Source organism: Sminthopsis crassicaudata, chromosome 5 (assembly GCF_048593235.1).
Source record: "Sminthopsis crassicaudata isolate SCR6 chromosome 5, ASM4859323v1, whole genome shotgun sequence".
NCBI lineage: Eukaryota > Metazoa > Chordata > Mammalia > Dasyuromorphia > Dasyuridae > Sminthopsis > Sminthopsis crassicaudata.
In genome coordinates this window covers 64,640,380-64,660,560 of record NC_133621.1, presented here as the reverse complement: position 1 = coordinate 64,660,560, position 20,181 = coordinate 64,640,380, and the positions used below count along the sequence as shown (strand labels likewise).

Here is a 20,181-nt window from a genome sequence, read left to right as displayed (position 1 = left end):
AGTTGAATTTCACTGGCAACAAAAATTTCTGGACATAAAGTTAAAAATCAAGGGAAAAAAAAAAAAAAAACAGCCTATTTCATTCCTATTCTTCCTCTTCCCCTAACCCTCCAGCAAAAAAAAAAAAAAATAAATAAAAATTTAATCTCTAGTTATAGCTTGATATATACTTTTCAGTTCTTGGGCAGTCAAAAAAACTATGTACTACAGAATTTATTAAAAATTAATCAGATATAGTCTATGAGCTTCAAAACTTTGAAAAATTGGAGTAATGTAAAAAAACAAAATGTTCCCATACTTTAAAAAAAAAAAAAAAAGGGATGAAGAAATTTCTCAAGAAACTTTCCATGGAAAGGTCTTCAAAAAATTAAAACAGGAAATCTTCGCAAAATTCACTTGGTTCTAGTATCACCTAGAACACTTGTTTTCAGGGTTTAAAGTATGCATTCAAGTTCTAATAATTAAAAAAAAAAAAAAAAAAAAAAAAAAAAAAAAGTTCCCAAGAGCCACTAGGTAATTTTCTTTTTGAACTGTCAATAATGGTGCCCACTAAAATGAGACACTAATGGCACTAGTGTGTAAATCCAAAACTGGACTATTCATTCAATCGCAGGAGAAATAAAACGATGGTGATGCTATAATGCCAACAGACAGATGAACTAAATATAAAATGGGACAATGTCTATTTTAATAGCACTGTCATATTCCCAGGTTGCTTCAAAAAAAAAAAAAAAAAAAAAAGAAAGAAAAAAAAAAGATTAGCAACTGGACACTATGTTTTAAACAAAAGTTTAGAGTTATAGTGAGGTCATATATAAAAATTATGGGAAAAATCAAATTTTTTAAAATTCCAATTTAGAAATTTTAATTTTTCAGTGTTAATTTCAGAAATACACCACTTATGCAATTTTAGGTTCGTCTTCCATAGGATATAGTTAATTCATTTAGAGGCATGAACATAAATATATATGTAAATATATGTATACATATATACACACATATATTTTAATGGGGATGTACAAAGTGGCATAGATCAAAAACTGTTTTACATTCGCAAACTGTACTCAAATTTAGCTTAAATCACAAGGGAAATCACCATCCACTTCCTTGAACATTTGCCTAGAACACCACAAAATAAATTACCTACTTCTTTCTAGGAAAGGCACAGTGCTGAAATAGTAAGGAGTACAGGTCTAGTTTAATACAGCTCTTAAAAGTTACATTTGAAACAACTATTTCCAAGTCTAGCATACAGTACCAGTCTCAAAAGTATGAACATTTCGTGTGATATTTACCTTTTCTGTTACATTCTGAATACTTTTAAAAGGGGGAAAACCCATAAAAATTACTTTGTGCTCAAATAGCCAACAATTCTCTAGAGGTTAAATACAAATTTTAAATTTCTCTTAATTACACTAGGATTTTGTTGCATTTTTGTGAATATCCAATGTATTTTACATTTTAAAATTTGATTAAAAAAAAAAAAGATTGAATCTTAAAACTCTCAGAGACACTTGATATAGAAACACCTTACATGTATCAGAAACAAGTGACTCTGGTACTCTAAGTCAGTATCCCATAATGTTAAGTATATTACATTAGTGTCCAAGATATTAAAATAAGCCCTTGGTGCTGGCAGTTGTGAAAGCACATGAGTGTATGCCCCAACAGAAGAAATCTCTCTATGGAGAAAAGTATTTCAAGTCAAGATTTTAAAATAAAAAGATTTTACTGCATACAAAAACTATTGAGATTTATGCATATCTGGCAGTGTCATGCTAATGCCATGTGAGGACTAATGAAGATTTTAGCAAAGGAAAAAAAAGCCAAGTTGATTTTGTAGTAGCAATAGTTTCTTTTTTTATTTTTAATATACTTTAGGAAACAATATACAAAGCTGAGCTTTCCACCATTTCCAGATAACAGTGGGATGCTCCAATTACACAAATTTAGCGTTTTGTGATGGCTAAGAACAGCAGTCAGCACCAGACTTGAACAGTTAGCTACAACACAAACATCCTTCCAAATGAAATGTCATAATAGCAAGACAGGTAAACCAGGGTTTAACATATGACAGCCCTTGGGGATGTTTCGATCATTCTTGTTGAATGTCATATTTCATTAAATATTTTATACAGAATTTTTTGTTTACAAGCTTTAAACAAAACTTCTCTTGAGGGATTATTTCAATTAAGTACAAATGTTCAACAAGAATAGTTCTGATAAGAATCCCCAAGTAGTCAAAATCTTAATATGCGCTGACCGAAGGAAATGAAAAGTAACCATTTTTTTTGTTTTTTGTTTTAACATGTTTATTACAACAGATACAATTCACATCTGACTAGGTTTTTTTCCTCTTTCCCCTCCCACAACCATGTTCATTGGGCTATTTCCTTATATTTTGAGCAATCAATGTACTTTCAGCACACATGCCCAGCAGTACTATAAGTCCATTCTTACAGGGTGCAAATGGAAATACATTTCAATAATTTATACAAACAAGTGGGTTATGCTCAATCACTGCAATTTTAAGCTACTGTACACAGGAATGAAAAGATTATAGAAAAAGTGCCATAGCAACAGTGCCTTAAGAAAAGAGAAAATTAGAAGCATTAAAAAATGGATAAAATCAGATCTAGAATTTCAGAGGGGAAATGGAACACAGAAAATGAAAAACATTTCTCTGCAAAAACAGAAATGGAGAAGCACTGCTCTTGATTGGGTGCAAGTGTGGAAACAGTTGTTTCATGATATTTTGTACACTGCCCAAACTGTTCCAAATTGTTGCAGCCTTAGACACAGATCGCCTGGCGCCTGCACTAAATTTTCGGAAATGCAAGATTTCTGAATGATAAATTAACCCCCAAAAATTAAAAAAAAAAAAAAAAAAAAAAAAAAAAGCTAATTTTGCAGACAGGTTTACATGTAAAAGGCTAGGTATTTAGCCACCTCAGCATTGATTAGTTTTGGATGTCTAAGCTCTGATACACATGGCTTCCCATGGCTTCACTCTACAAAACATATTTACAACGTGAAGAATACATCTACAAGAAATCTACATTTCAGGGGTATTACAAATCAATTTTGTAGCTTTCCCCTGAATTGACTTTCATGTCCCCATCCCCTTGTCATTTTCATTGCCCAGCTTAACGGTCCAAAGTCTACTGAAATGCAGCTCAAAATTGTTAAGATTGGGCAACCAGTTCCTGTACTCAAAACCATGTGCAATTATTCACATCTTCACACCATGAAGGAATTCTGATTCTTTAGCTTTTCAAGTTCTTTAATTTGTTGTCTCAAAAATAGTATCCTGAAAAATAAAATAAATGATTAAACTTATTTCCCAAATACAACATTAGTCAAATTAGCTATATCTTTTAATCTTTGAATTATAAATAAAACTTATCTGTGAATATACATGTTTCATACACTAACATCAGAAAAAATCTGGTAGCCAAAGAATATAGCAAGGTGACGAAATTTAACTATAATTATGTAGTTGCCTGATCTAAATTCTTTAAAGTGTAAAAACAATTTGATAGACGCTCCATACATTTCCCTATGTTGAAGACAAAAGTTGGTACCAAGATTATCAAATAGCTTTCTTAAAAATGAATTATACTGCAATACCACAAAATATAAGAATATAATGGAAAAGCAATATACTTCAGAACACCAGAATCATAAAAATCTAAGATAAATGAATTTGCCATATTATAATATTGAGTTATTATAGAAACAGTAAAAGTAAGCTGTCTTAGCAACTATGAAGCTGTGACGCTCAAAGAATGGGTTATAGTTAATAAATAACATTATTGTTAACCTCCTCAACTACCTTAAATACAAAATAAATCAATATAAAGAAATCATTATTTTTACAATAAATCATGTCCTTTCAGAAATTAAATTACAATGTGTAGTATAAAAAGCTACAAAGAAAGACTATCGTTGCATCTTATGCTGTGATAAGACTTTTAAAAAGATAAGGCCAAAAAACAAAAACAAAAACAAAAAAAAACAAAACAAACCCAAACCTCAAACCTCCTATGGACAAATGTACCCCTGACTATCCCTTAATCCCTTGGTTGGCTTTAAATTTCTCTAAGGGAGAAAAAAAAAAAGCTATTCCTTTTTAATAAGAGGTATGAGTCTAAAGGAAACATCTTTGGACCCATGGATAGATTTCAGGAGGCTCTTCTCTATTTTCACTAATCTCTAATTGAAGTTTAATATTTTTCTTTTTCTTTTTTTGCATTTCTTTCAATAATTTAAAGACATTTTGCAAAAGATCAATAAACTTTATCAGACTGACAAAGGGATCTATAACACAAAAATAAAGAGCCCTGCCCTAGAGGCTGAGTCTTTTCTTGGGTTACAATCCCAGGTAAACATTTATATACAATGACATTTTAGTTTTCCCTAATTTACTTCAATACTTTAAATTATGTAGAATTGCCTTTATTTTCTTATCCATACATAACTAAATGAAGGATGAAACTCCTTCTCAATAATCCCATGTCTTCACATTTAGGAGGAGGAAGAGATGAGGATGACAGGGGGTAATAGTAGGAGGATTTAATTTTAGGAGGTTCTTTGCAAAGCTGGAAAAAAAAAAAAAAACAAACAGCAGCTCACCAACTTTCCTTCTTTTTTTTCTTATTCTTTATTACAACAAATGGTTCAATGGAGAGAAACAATACAGAGTTTAATAGTAATAAAATCAACAAAAATAAAAAACAACAAAGCAACAATCTTTTCTGCCCCTTTCCCAAGGAAGACCACCTGGTTCACCAGTGTCTAGTCCCTGGAGATGCCTGTAATGTCAAACACCTTTTCTTGGGAATGTAAGCACACCTAAAGATCAGGGTTGAGAATCCAGCGCAAAGGTTGGGATTTTTTTTTTTTTACAGATAGGCTACATGGTACAGGACATGCACGCCTGTTCCCTTGGCTGGTGGGAACAGTTCAGTGGCTGCTGTGGAGAGGCAAAAGAGAAGATATGAAACTGACCAAAAAAACCCTAGGTATAAATAAGGGGAATGTCCCTAATGACCATTCCTTTTAGTTCTTGTGTCATTTATCATCTCTTAACACTCATTTGGGCAGTTATTTATTGGGCAGTATTGTTATTTATTTCACATCTATACATCTTATCTCAACAAAGCTTAATAAAGATAGAGGTTACATAAAAGTCCTTTGTAAATCTTCCTCAGTGACTGAAATGACGCAATAAATACTAAATACTCAATTTTTTAAAAAATTAAATGAAACAACTTTAACAGCAAATTAGGATTAAGAAGTGTCAAACTCCCTGCCAAAGAGCATAGCCAGAAGATTCCGTACTTATAATGAAATCTCATTCTTTCCTCAGTTAACCACAAATAGCACATGAGTTTCTGCAATATGCTTCTTCAGTGGTTCCATGATGAGATAAAGCTCCTCCAGAATATTTCACTGACTTAAAGCAACATATATTTAAAAAAAAAAAAAAAGTCTGCTTTTGTTTTATTATAAGTATTTTTTTCAAGTGAACAAAACTTTATTGTACATTACCTAATATTCTTTGGAAACTTTAAGTTCAAAAACTGTGTGAACAGTACTCTTAATTGCAGAATCATTAAACTTTACATTTGAAAAGAATCTTACAAAGTTTTCTAATACAAACACAACTTTAAACAAATCTCTATAAATATAGCTTATAGTCAAGTACACACACATGAGAAACAGAGTAAAGTATTACATGGGTTCTCCTCACCCTAAAATTGGCAGGAAGTTTGAAATTAGCATTATCCACATTGCCTAGTTCAATACTGAAAACATGTACTTACCTTGAGAAATTTCATAAAGTTGCTGTGCAAGACAGACAACATGCTTAATGAAATGTTTATTTTGTGTTAAAAAATAAACAAAAATAAAGAAGGCAATATTCTTAGTGGCATAGTAGTACAATAATGTACAAATTAGCAGGGACAAAGTAAAGTAATTGAATTTATTGGCTTATACATACACCTTACAACTTTTTACAACTTTAAATGTAAGAATGTAATATGCAATATGTCCTAACTTGCCATAATCAATTATATGACTGGGCATGGGATTCAAAAGATTTTGACACATATTCCTTAATTCTTCATCATGAAACGACACTTTTATCACATTGGATATTAAGCATACCTTTGATGAACAATCCATTTTTCCAAGTCTAGCCTTGATTATATTTATCCCATAAGTTTTCAATGGAGTTTAAATCAGGCAAGTTCCCAGGCCACTGAAGCTTGTTTATCTCCATCTCTTAGCATGATGAAATGCAATGTTGCAATATTCCATCTCCATTAGAAAATTATTATAATCCTGCTTCTCGACATATGAATATATCAGACTTCATCATTCTCTCAATGGTAGTAACAAGATTTCCAGGAACACTGGAAAGAAAAAATCCCCAAAACCTTTTTTTGGGAGTGGATATTTTATAGTCTGATGAAGATGCCCTGATCTTATAGACTTATCTGGATGTCTTCTGACAAAGAGTTCTGGCACAAGCTTGAATGAAATTGTGAGTTGCATCAGTAAAAACTTTCAATTTTTTTTTTCAACCTTCGGTTCTCTAGTCTTTATGTCTTGCCTCCGACAAGAGGTTAGTTTTTCCTTCACCACAATGATAAATTGATAATTTAAAAAAACTGCTCTTCTCATTAATTCTTCCAGCTTCAAGAAGCTGTACTGTAGAGGTATCAGACAGCCCTTCCAGTCGCCATGCTTCTCTGAAGGTCTTTGCATGTTTTCTGAGAATTAATCAAACTGTTTTTCATAGTTTGTCAGTTCTTGGCATTGTACTTTTGTTTTTGATGACATTTCCCTTTGTGCTTTGATGTGACTGATCGTGTTTCACTGTAGACTTGAATGATCATTTAAATGTTGACTTCCCCACATCAATAGCAGCTGCAATATCTAACAGTCATTGAAGTGTGCTCTTTAAGAACTACAATTTTTGCATGTTTCCTTGGAGTAATATCCATTCTTAAAAACCACAGAATTAAAAACACAACAAGAGAGCAATGAAACATGTGTACTGTAGGAAATTCAGCACTCAACTGAGACAACTAACAAATGGAGAAATCAGCTCAATCTGATTTTGGGTGATCAATGACAGATGTTCTGAGTCAACCTAGTTTATCAATAGAAGTATACAGTCATGACCATTGTTGTCACTAAATGATACCTTATCAAAATTATTTGTCCCAAGTAACACACACACACACCATGTTATAACTAAGAAAGCTGTATAAACATAAGTTTAGTTATCAACTGGAATGTTATTTAATTATTGGAACATAGTAAAAAATGTCAATGGAAATTAGGGGAATTAATAATTTATGATTATGGTCAACAATTTAATTGAAAAAAAGGCAGAGGATTTAAAAAAAAAAAAAAAAGAAATATTTAAGCAAAATCTTACCTTTGCTCACGCAAAGTTGCTTGAATTTCACATACTCGGACTAAAGATCTTAAGTTTTTTAATTCAGTACAAATTTCTGACATATGAACACTTCCCATGTTATGAGCTTCTTCCCGCAATCTTGATGCCTAAGTGTATATGAAAATTCTTTTTAAAATTAGGAAAATGTTCTTTTTTTCAAAAGGTATTTATGCGACTTCTCAATTAACAGTAATGTGAAGCATGGGATTATTATAAAGTTACAAAACAGATCAGGCTAAACTAAATGACATCAGAATAAAGAGTAAAAGTTTACTGAGAGATAAAAGCCATACAACAAGGATGCTTTCCATAAATGTAAAAACAGGATTCCTTTGATGTCACCACTTGAAAATCATGATAAGGAGACTAGTCCAGCCTTTTCCAAACCAGACATTGATCCTAAGAGGATTTCAGCAAATCGATGGATTAAATCTTAAGTGGAATTAGGGGGATTTGAACAAGGTACAATAATCATATTTTCTCAAAATATGTCCAGAGTCCTGAGTCAAGAATGCTCTAGGCACTGAAATTAAAATGGATACCTCTAGTCTCTATTACAAAAGCCAATTGAAAACCAATTCTCACCTCTAATGGGTCTATACCCTTTGTCTTCAAACATAAAGAAAACTTTCCTATTTTGACTATCTCCTTCAATGTCTGGCCTGCAGAAAGCATTTAACAAATGCTTGTTTTTGATCAATATTTTTTTCTTAATTATCATTCTTTTTGACTTAGCTGAAGAATTTTTAACACTGTTGAACATTTCTCTTACTAAAACTTTCTTCTCTTGATTTCTCTGATGTGACATTATCAGTTTCCTGATGAGTAAAATTAGATTGGGTTAAATTATCTCCAAAGTCCTTTTCAGCTCTATATCTAAGAATACTAGCTTTAATGTTCCCCTACCAAGAACTAAATGTGGGCATTTTATATGATCTGGCATTTCTAAGTGTGCCAAAGATGTCCGAATGTAGTCCCATAACTTCAAATTTTAAAACTGAATTCATATTCCTACTAAAACTACTTTCCCTGTGGGTATTTAACATTTTCCAAGTTATCCAAGCTCAAAATGCTAGAATTTTTAGTTCATTCTCGCTTTACTTTTCCCTTCAATATCCCATCAGCTGCTAGGCTTGGTTTTGGTTCACAAAAATCATGCCTACATAATACTGTATGTACCCTCTGCTATTCAGCTTTCTTTTGTTATCTCCCACACCCTTCCCTCACCCCCAATTAAAAATTCCTTATGGGCTGGTGCTATTTTTCTTTTTATTTGTTTCCTCAGCACACAACACAGTGCCTGGCACATAGGAGGTGCTTAATAAATGTCTATTTAATTATTGTAAGACACCAAGTACCATATATTATTTCCTTTCTTGCTTTTTTTTTTCTATGTCTACTGCTACCATCCTGAAACTTAAGCAATAATCTCCTAATTGGTCTCCCAAGCCCTAAATCAACTTTTGCAATCACTGATGCTATTAGATTATTTTTCCGTACTAAAAAAGTTTTCAACAGTTCTCTATTGCTTCTAAGATAAAAACCAAACTCCTTGGTTTTGAATATGGTTTTAATGTACAGTAACTCCAATTACTTACCTTTACGAATGCTTACAGACCGAAAATGTTTGATAACTTCCCTCCACAATTTTTGTTAGCGTTCTCTATGCACTCCTTACTATTCCACTCTTACCTTTCTCTATAATTACCCAAAACCCTTTTCTAATCTTTCTTTCTGCCTAAGTCTTCTTCATCTCAGTTATGCCACTCTCCTCTAAAATCACAGAATTTATTACAAAGGCACTTATAGGACAATTAATCATTATTAGCAGCACAGGTACTGAGAAAGCCTCAGTCAGAAGGAGCTAGCCTAAACCCTCACTTTTGACACATAATGTCTATTTTACAACTACCAAATCTCACCGTTTCTCAGTGTCCCAGGCAACTCAGATTCTAAGTTGCAGAACAAAAAAAGTATGCTAACTTTAGTGAAGTTTCCTTACATGGATTCCTTTTGAAACTTTTCTTATATTTTAATACATGATATCAGTTGCTTTTGACTCATAACAATTATTTTAAAACCCTGTTGATTCCAACTCAGCAATAACTTTTACATTTTGTAAAGTCCTCTTTTATTTTCACTCCCATAAGTTGAGAGGCCTTTTAAATTATCCAACAATTTCGATACACTCTTAACAGTGTTTTTCCAAATCCCTATTTAATACACTACCCCACAATATAAATTGCACACTATACTGTTTACATCACCCATATTTTCCTGTCACAAAGATACTAGGAACAATATCCTTTCCTCTCCATCTGTTCTACCATTCTTTGTAGAACAACTCAAATATCCCTTTTATGAGCTCTTTCCCAAAACTCAGTAATGATTCCCCATCTTCCTCCCCTCCCGCCCAAGTGCAAGAACTTGGGCATCACTATTCTTATGTATGATACCCACATTTTAAGTTATTTGTATGTGTCATATTTCTCCTACTAAATTGTAAGCAAGTAGGACCCAGACTGTCTGATTCTCAATTTAATGCTATTTCCAGAACAATATATTGCCTTCTTTAAAATGACTACAGTTATTTTTATCCCCAGTTTACAATGAATTTAGACACCTATACTCAATATGGGTCAGATCTATTACTTTCTTTAATGGGTTTTCATTGTATTAAATGTAGCTTGAAAAAATTTTTGACCATGAAACAAACAATATATCTGTTTCTATATTTAAAAAAAAATTGCTTTTATTAGCAGCTCTAGAAAAAAAATTGAACTTAATATTTTAAACATTCATCCAAAGATCTATATATTCTGACATTTAAAATATGTACATACCTGCTTTTCTGCATGATCTGCAGGCCATCCTTGAACGTGTTTTATAAGATTTTCATTGAAGTGTGCTGCTAGGGTAGGTGTTAATGAACATGTAGGTCGGGTAGATGAATTCTGTGGTACAACTGTTGCATTAGATGCATTACTACTAGAAGTATGATTTGGACCAGGAGATGGACTTCTCTGACTACTGAAAGACAGAAAGAATATGTGTTTGTTTCTAAAAAGTTGATAAACATTCTGAAATGGCTGTTAAGCTTCATATGAAATACATTATTTAAAAAACAAAAAACCTCCATATTATAGCTCCATCCAAGAAAGTCAATTTATCTATAAAATGATTTAAGACAAAAAATATAGATTCAATGGAAAATGGATCATCCTACTTAAAAAAAAAAAAAAGTCTTTATAACCCTCACACCCCTTTAAAAATAGTGCCTTAGTCAAACTTCAATTTGGCTGAATTTCAGATTCCTTCAGTAGAACATTGTTAGGTGGTATAAATCCAGACTTTTTTACAGCAGTACAGCACAGCTGGTAGTATCATTATACAAGCAGAATTATATTTTCTTGCTATTGAAGTATCTTGTATCAAGTATGTCTGATTCTCCATGACCTCATTTTCAGTTTTCTTGACAGATATACTAGAATCATTTGTCATTTCCTTCTTCAGCTCACTTCACAGATGAGGAACTGAGTTAACCACAGTTAAATGACTTATCCAAGGTCACACAGCTAATAGCAAGTAAGTGTCAGAGGCCACATTTGAACTCAGGAAGATAAAAGCCCTTTAGGCCCAGCACTCTATCTGCTGTGTCACTAAGCTGCCTCCTAACTGAATCTACTTCTGGTATCATCTTCAATATAATAAGAAAAACAATACATTACTTTTTTTGTTGTTTTAAAGGTCTTAAGAGCCACATTGGGTTAAAAGGACAATCTATGTTTTAAAAAATTTACTGAAAACACCAAGTAATCCTGAGGTATATTACTCAATTAGAATTTCTATTATTTTATAAAAAATTCAAACTCACTTAAGTCTACTTTTCTAGAATGTTGTTTTAATTAATAAGGTTTCTATGTGTATAAATAATGATTTAGTGAGGGAGACATTCCCAAATAGCATTGGTTGGTTGTAAAGCAGTCATATCTGAGTTAGTTGACAAAAAGAAATATAATGAAAATATAAAAATTAAAATGAATAAAGCCTACTGCATTTATTTTGCACATTTCCTCACAACTTGGAGGTACAAATATGGAAATTTTTCTTCTATGAGTAATAGGTACCCTAACCAAATCTCTGTGGACAATGTTTCAATTTAGCTGAATTCATTTCTCAATGATGTACATACTTCCATCCCATTATACCTGCCAATCTCAATGATTCTAAATTCCTGACTTCTCCCTTATCCTTATCACCCTCAAACCAATCTCCCAAACCCCTCATACTCTAGAGTGATCCAACTATTCACTATGCTCCGGAGAATGCTTGCTCCATAGGTAATTGGATTTCATCCTAAATCTTTTCCTTGTCCAAGTACTTCCTCTATCTTTTTACACTTCCTGAGAATTGGCTCCCTCTGAATAACAGAGCCTCCTATGGAACTCAGGCAACACATTCACTCATACTCTGTACCTTAATCACCCTACCTCTTTTAGGCTCTCCTTCTACCACTCAGTAACCACTTCTCCTCTGAAGTTCAATCAGTATCACCCAATTAAGACTGGGGAGCTGTCAATGGATCTCCAAAATAATCTCCTTCCTTCCTCAGTAAGTTCCGTGCCTTTCTCAATCTTTTCCTCCTCCCTAACTCCTACCCTCATATTAAATATACATTCTGAAGGAAGGGTCTCTCAAATAATTTAATCTACCAATTTCTCAAATCACTCATTCCTTTGATCTCTTCTTCAAGAGATGGCCACACCCTCGATCTTGCCATCAATCTTAAATATTATTCATGCACATTCATGAAATCTGAAATGTCTTTATCTGATCATAAACTTGTTGCTATTCCAATTCACCTTCAACCTTGCAAATCTAACCACGATAATCTGTTATTGCCTCAATCTCTAATTGCTCCACATATCAGTCCTTTCACAGATCATTACCCTACAATAGGTGTTCTCTGTCCTTTCCAATCTTGACCTTTTGGTGAACTAGTTTTTCATTCTATACTCTTCTTCTCTCGAATCTCTTTACCCCTTTATCCCATTGAAGATCATGCCTTCCAATCCTCAGCCTTAGATTATTCCCACTATCTACAGCCTTTGATCCTCATCAAATCTGCTAAATAAAGCTGGAGAAAATCTTAAAAATAGGCTAAAAGGATCCATTACAAACTTATGTTATATAATCTTAACTGGACCTTAACTAGAGCAAAGCAATACCTCTCTAATCAATTTATTTGTCTACTCACAAAGGTTTTCCAAACTTTTTTCTTCTCCCTCAAGCCTTCTTCTGGAGGGGCACTCTCCCTCCATTCTCTTAGTTGAGAACCCTGCCTCTTGTTTCACTTAAAAAAGTTGAGCCCATTAGCCAAAAGTTTCCCCTCCTGCCTCATCTTATGACACTTAGATGGCTTTCTGCTACTCTGTCCTTTATCTTTATCTGCTGTGAAGAGGCAGTCCTCCTCTTAGCCAAAAGAAAATCCCTCTATGTGCACAAGTTGCCATTCCATCCTTTCTTTCCAAGAGACTGTCTCCATATCATCACTCCTAATTTTCAATCACTTTCTGTTTAGTGGCTGCTTCCTTTAAAAAAAAAAAAAAAAAAAAAAAATCATTTGATCCACCCATTCTTCATGGCTCTTGTTTTCTATCTGTTCTCCCTTTTGTGGCTAAATTCCTTGAAAAGGTTTCTATATTCCTTGATTCCATCTTCTAAGTTTATGTAAACACTACTCTCTCCTGGCTTTTCTCTTTTTTCTTTTGACTCATCTGCTGGATCTTCATCCAAATCTTAGCTGCTAACTGCTCTTTCCTGAGCCCTCTTCTGTTCTACATTTATACTCTTTCTTTTGGTCTTTTATACACTCCCACAGTTTCAGTTACCATTTCTATATAGATGAATTCCAGATCTGTGTGTCCAAAACTTAACAAATTTTGACTTCCAGGTTCACATCTCCAAATGCCCATTAGACATCTTAAACCAGATGCCCCATAGCTATCTTAAACAAAATATGTTCAAAACTGAATTCATTCCTATCAATGTTTAAAGTTACCACCATTCACCCCAGTCAAAGATGTCAATCCCAACACCTCCCCCCCCTCACTACCTATATCCCCAACTCAACCACTTGCCCAATCTGGCAGCTTCTGCTTTGTCACATCTCTTCTATCTACCCTCTGCCCTCCTTTGACACTGTAACTACTCTGGGGCCGGCCTGACCATCTCATACTCAGACTACACCTTTCAACAGCCTTCCAGCTGACCTTCCTGTCCTAAGTCTCTCCCCACTCCAATCCATCCTCCCCTGAGCTGGAAATTTATCATAAAATCCAGATCTGACAATGTAAATCTCCCAAATATTCAATGGATTTCTATATTATCTGCTGTAACAATACAAAGCATTGTGTATATTTCAAAACCTTTTATAAACTGGCGCCTTCTCAGGTCTTATACTTACTTCCCCCTTTTCATGTACTCAGTGAGTCAATGAAGCTAGTCTCCTAGTTTTTCCTTAAATATGACACTCTCTTTCCTGCTTCAAGGCATTTTATCTGTTCCCCATGCATGGTATACTCTATATATCTAACTTCCTCAACTCCATTCAAAATTCAACTAAGTCCCAAGTTGGGCAAGAAGTCTTCTTTGTTTTCCTTAATCTTAGTGTCTTCCTTCTGACCCCATCCCTAAAATATTTAAATGTGTGCATACATGTATTTTACTTACACACACACACAGACACACTCTTCCCCCCCCTTTCTCTTTCTTTGTCTCTCCCCTTTTTCTAGTTTCTCTCTCTCTCCAATTCCCCCCCCCCCATTTTTAAGGGTTAGATGACTTGACGGTGTCAAACAACTGATAAGTGTCTAAGGCTGGTTTTAAACTCAGCTCCTCCTGATTCAGGGGCCAGTGCTACCCACTGTGCTATCTAGCTGCCCCAATTTAAAGATGTTGTGCAGAAAGGTACAGATATCATCACTAAAATAAGTATGCAGTATTTCAACAAATATATTATGAAAAGTACCATTTAGAGTACAAATTCTGAGGGGAAGTACTTGACCAAAATATCAGTACTACCACTAGCAAGCAGCAAAGCAAGGATTTGAATCCTTCAATTTAGTGTGTTTATTTCTAAATGACAGCCTAGCTGTAGTATGGATTTTCAACTTTAATTCTCAAGATTTCATGATAAAGACACCAAGAATGACATTCCACAAAATTACTTATCTGCGACTACAACTTCTTAATTCAATGACATGCATTTCTAGTGACATGCAATTTCTAGATTCACTCAAAGCTTTATTCTAATTTTCATTAAAAAAAGAAAAAGAAATTGAAAACTATGTTTTTCTAAGTAAGATTCAGTATACAATTATGAAAATAAGATCATTTTAAATGAGAAAAAACAAAAGATACAGATTCAAAATAAGCATACCTTGATCGCTGAAGACTCCTAGGAGAGGCTGGTTCATGACCTTGCTGCTTGTCAGCAGTTACTGGCTGCTGAGAGGCAGACTGTGAGACTGGTCCTTGCTTAACACCTGGAGTACTAACCTGAAGTTCAAAAACAGGGTTAGAACTGGAGTATTACACTTTATAAGCCACAAAAATGTAAACTAAGGACAGAAAATTTAAGAAATTGATGATGATGATAATAATGGGTGATGATAATATCTATATCCAGTGTCTACTGTGTGCCAGGCATTGTGCTAAGCACTTTATAATTATCTTATTTAAATCTCTCAACAATCCTGTGACGTAAGTGCAGCTTTTATTTTATCTCCATTTTACAGATGAAGAAACTAAAGCAAATGAGGGTTAAGTGACTTATTCAGCTAAGAAGTCACATCTAAACTCAGACCACCCTGATCCTAAGTCCAGCACGGTATCACCTGGATGCCAATGGGCAAATCTTTCTTCCACTTCCAACTTTATGATTGATTTGATGATAGGTAGGAATATGGCTTGCAATAGGAAAAAAAAATTTTTTTAAATCTAATTTTACTTCATTTAGTCTTTCTTATTAAATATTCCATGATCCAAAAATCACGAAGTATACAATTACCATTAACTTTATACAAGCCTTATGAACACAGTTTGTAACAATCAAAACAATAACTTTTCCTCCAATGTACTGCTTCCTATTTGTTGCTTTCCTATCTTCAAACACTTTCTAGTGTTTGATTAAGTAACAAGAGGACTGGAATTCAATCCTGGCTCTGCCATTATATATTTATGTGATCTTGGGCAATTAGGATCTTTCCATGCTTCAGTTTATCTTTTAAAAGAAAAATATTGAATTAACGTTTTCTAAGATACCTAACAACTTTGGAATAGTATTAGTATGGGGAATAAAGTGATCAATTTTCATGGATACCATAATTTTAATATAATATAATTTAATAGAATAAATATTATAAAACATTAAGAAGCATGTGGAATTCAACTGTGATTAAAACTATTATAGAGCCATATGTTTCAGCTTAGTCAAATAATTGTTAGTTCTCTTAAGAAATTTTATTTTTAGAAATGGAAGGTAATTTAGAGATAAGCTAGTCCAGATGGTTAATTTTGCAGCTAAGAATACTAAGGCTCTGAGAGGTTAATTTGCCAGAAAAACAAAACAAAACAACAATAACAAAAAAAGAACTTCTCATCCAAAGTTATAACTCATGTGACGTCTATATTTGCTCCTAATCATAAATATCCTTTAATGTATTTTATGTGTTTGAAGAGATGGGCTCAATTTTAGTTCTGCCACTTACAAGGTACAAAAGCTTTTACATTCTCTGGGACTCAAATTTTCACATTTGTAAAATGACATCTTAGCATTAAATCTCAGTTTCTATGAATTAATACTTAAATCTGAAACATGGGTATAACTAACCCCCTCTTTTAAGGCAAGCTTCAAGAACACAAAATTGTGCTTTTTCAGATATAAATTGCATAAGGAACTTAAATTATTAATAGGTAAAATGGCTGCTGAACTTAAGGTGGGAGGGAAGGAGGAAAGAAGAACATTACATAGAATGCTAAGATTTAAATCTGTATAATCTGTATAATCTTTTATAAAATCTTCTCCTTTGTAACTTGTGACATGAATTCATATCAATATTTCCTGACTAACAGAAATGAGCTTTTTAACATCAAGGACTGGAATATGATCTTCTCTGAAAAATACTTTTCACCACTAACATAGACCATTAGGTTTCAAACCTATTACAGGGACAGATTCAGAATCTATTGTCATAACAGATTATATAGAATGACACAATTATACAAGGTCAAAAAAGACAATAAATCTAAAACAAAGTTAAGGCTATAAACAATTAGAAGAAAACTCCAAGTTTTTAAAAACAATATTTTTTAGAAATTAAATAACACTCCAACATATTATTAATAACCATCATAATGAAAATCATAACTTGAAAACTTGAGAGAGGAGTCCCATTTTTGAGCTATAATTACAAAAATAAATTTCAGGGGTGGGGGGAGGATAACTTAATAAAAGTTATCAAAATCAACAAAGTTTCAATAGTGACATGTCTTGGTTAATTAGTCAAGAATGAATATGACTGGGACTACTTACGAAAGCAAATTCTCTGAGGGAAAAAAATAGCCATACTTTCATAGAAAAATAAATGGATGTCAATAGAAACAACCTGGGTTTGTTTTAATCAAAATTCCATCACTATCTACCTGTATGATCATAGAAAAATCATATCTCCATAACTGTCTAATTAAAGCACACTAATGAACTAGAAGGATCATGATTTAGAACTGGGAGTTGAAAGTTCACTGGGTCAAATCCTTTCATTGTACAGATAAGGATCCAGAAAAATCAAGTGATTTGCTCAGGATCATACAGTTAATAAAAGGAAAATCTGAAATTTAATACAACTCTTCTAACTGCCAATTCAGAATCCTTTCTCTTATGTTAGGCTGTCCTTTGAGCTCTGAACTTCACTGTCCATCCTTTACAATCCTCCTCTTACTAAGCCATATATCCCCCCCAAAAATTTTATGAGGCAAGCAGCTCTGAAGGCAATGGAGATATGCATTCCAGGAGAGCCAGATGATTTCACAGTGATCATCCCAAAAGATTAGTAGAGCTCTAAGATTCCTTCCAAGTATTTCTCATCTGCCCACAATAACAACACCACTTTAAACTTTTCCCTCAGGCTCAAAGGTACTATTCTACCCAAGTTTTATTTTTATAGAGGCTATCTTCTTAAACCTAGAAAATAAAAATGCATAAATTAGGTCCGAAGAAACTTTTTTCCAAGGCACCAATCAGAAAATAAAATACCACCAAACTTAAGCATATCTTTTAAACATCATACCTTTGGCTGTGATGATACAGGAGGTGTATTTATCAAAGGTTTAATAGGAACTGTGTTAGTTTGAGGCGTGCTTATCCTTGGGGATACATATGACCTTGGGGATGAGGCATCAGATGTTAAAGACATGGGAGACTGATTAGATGGCTGAGCTGCAATAAAAGAAAGTATTTACTATAAATATACACAAACTGATGATATACCCATTCAGTATTTTAAAATTTCTATTTAGAATAACCCTGTGTCTAAAACAATTCAAGTTTCCAATAAAGCAGGGAGGGGCTATGTTTCTCTCTCTCTCTCTCTCTCTCTCTCTCTCTCTCTCTCTCTCTCTCTCTCTCTCTCTCTTCTCTCTCTCTCTCTCTCTCTCTCTCTCTCACACACACACACACACACACACACACACACACACACACACACACACACAGTATATAAAGGGGAAAACAAATAAATTAAAAGCAAAAAATGGTTAGCTAATAAATATCTTTGAACAGGCTAGTTATCTAAATAGAACTCTAGAAAGTGATGTTACATGTTGGAGAGACTTCTTATTCATAATTTAAGCTTCTTAAACATAACAACAAATTCCTGCAGAGAAGCCTGTGTCACAGCTGCTGTAAGAACTGAGAACAAACTCATTATTATTCCCAAAGCTAAGATAGAAAAAACAGGTATGCAAAAATAACTGATACAACTAATCTCACTGAAGTAACAGGTTTAAACAAATACAGAAGTCTTGGGTAATTTTTATTAGTATGTACAAGACAAAAAGTTGAGGGTTGATTAAAAGCAATTCACTGAATTCAGAACCACATGAAAACCTGGACCCCCCCAAAAAACAGCCACTAATGGTCCAACATCAAAGTGGAGTAGGTCTCTGATGGGAGTTCCCCACACATCTGTGCTTGGCCCCAAACAGTTTAACATTTTAACTAGATATGGAAAACAAAAAAGATGTCATGCTTATCAAATTTACAAATATAAAAAACTAGAAAAGATATCTTGTAGCAGTATGGGAGATCCAAGATACAATAAGACAGATATGAAAATTCTAAACTGAATCTACTAAAATGAAATAAATACAAAGTCTTAAACTTTAGTTTAAAAAAAAAAAAAAAAGTGATTTTAGTGGACTGAAAGTTTCTTAAGTCTTAAATGTTTAATTCTTAAAATGTGATAAGGCAGCCATAAAAGGTAATGTGGTAATTACCCCAAGATAGTATGCAGAATTGATTAATGATGGGCTTTACGCACCTTGACATGATTAGAACATATTTGGAGTATTGTATCAAAGTGTCTATCCTGAATCATTTTATGTTGTGCAAGCTAATTGTTTGCTTGGTGTTTTTTTTTTGGTTGTTTGTTTGTTTATTTTTTTGCTTAAAATGTTGATCTTACTTACCTTCATTTATTTTAGATATGTCCACATTAGAATTATTAAGTTGCAAGGTGGCTTGCAAAGCAGGAAGCAGCTGTCGAAGAAGATTTGGGTCCTGAAGTAATGGAGGTATTGGTGACTGTGGAACAGGTGAAACAGGAACTGTTGAAGCAGATGTTGGAGGTGCAGAAGTGGGATTTAGTCCAGAGGCAGATGATGTGGAAGGAGTTGTGCAAGAATGGGATACAGCTTTATCTCCTGATGCAGATTCTGAATGCAGAGAGAGCAAGAGATGAAAAGAAAAATATTTTTTAACACAAAACTATTACTCCATTAGCTTGAAATTTTTTATGCATTGGATATATGATGAGAGGACATTAAATACACACACTAAAGATTTTCAATAATTATTAACATCTAATTTGCAGAAAAGTATGAGTCATCTTACTCATCATTTTCATATTTTAAAAATGTGATGCATTTAAATTAAAGGAATGGTTTTTAAAAAAAACTTCCAAATTCCTACTCACCAATTGTATTAACAAAAAATTAGCAATTAAACAGCGCTAAAATCCCTTGAATCCAGTTAAGACATTAAATTTTAGTCTGAAAACTAAAAATTTTGATTTGAATTAAGTATCCAGGGAGAAGAGAAAGAGGAAGAAGGAAAGTAAGGACAAGAGAATACATACATACATACATACATACACATATATGGTTGATTCCAAATCTTTAGATCCTAATGGGGGGGTTGGGAGGAAGGAGAGTGTGTGTATTGATCAAAAAACAAAAAAATCCAAAACCTCTGGAGGCAACCCAGTGATTAAAGCAACAGATTTTAATATTTAAACAAATTCTTACAAATTTAAAGACTCATTGAATCAAATTTACTCCAACAATGTTTCTGAATACTCAAAACACATCTGTGATGTGGGCATTTCATCTAAAGATAATTATTCATAATTATTCATGCTTGCCCC

The 20,181-nt window shown here is 33.3% G+C and overlaps 1 protein-coding gene across 1 annotated transcript in view; it reads right to left on the bottom strand.

The window, feature by feature from the left end:
• Positions 1-1,835: 1,835 nt before the first annotated feature.
• The window catches only part of WAC (WW domain containing adaptor with coiled-coil), a 101,998-nt gene continuing 83,652 nt past the window's right edge, over positions 1,836-20,181 (bottom strand). The window contains exons 8-14 of the mRNA XM_074269538.1: positions 19,226-19,471; positions 18,403-18,446; positions 17,827-17,991; positions 14,919-15,037; positions 10,321-10,507; positions 7,457-7,584; positions 1,836-3,310 (exon numbers count right to left, since the gene is read on the bottom strand). Of these exons, the coding sequence (XP_074125639.1) occupies positions 3,241-3,310; positions 7,457-7,584; positions 10,321-10,507; positions 14,919-15,037; positions 17,827-17,991; positions 18,403-18,446; positions 19,226-19,471 (959 nt within the window). The 3' untranslated portion in view covers positions 1,836-3,240. The remainder of the gene's footprint in view (positions 3,311-7,456; positions 7,585-10,320; positions 10,508-14,918; positions 15,038-17,826; positions 17,992-18,402; positions 18,447-19,225; positions 19,472-20,181) is intronic.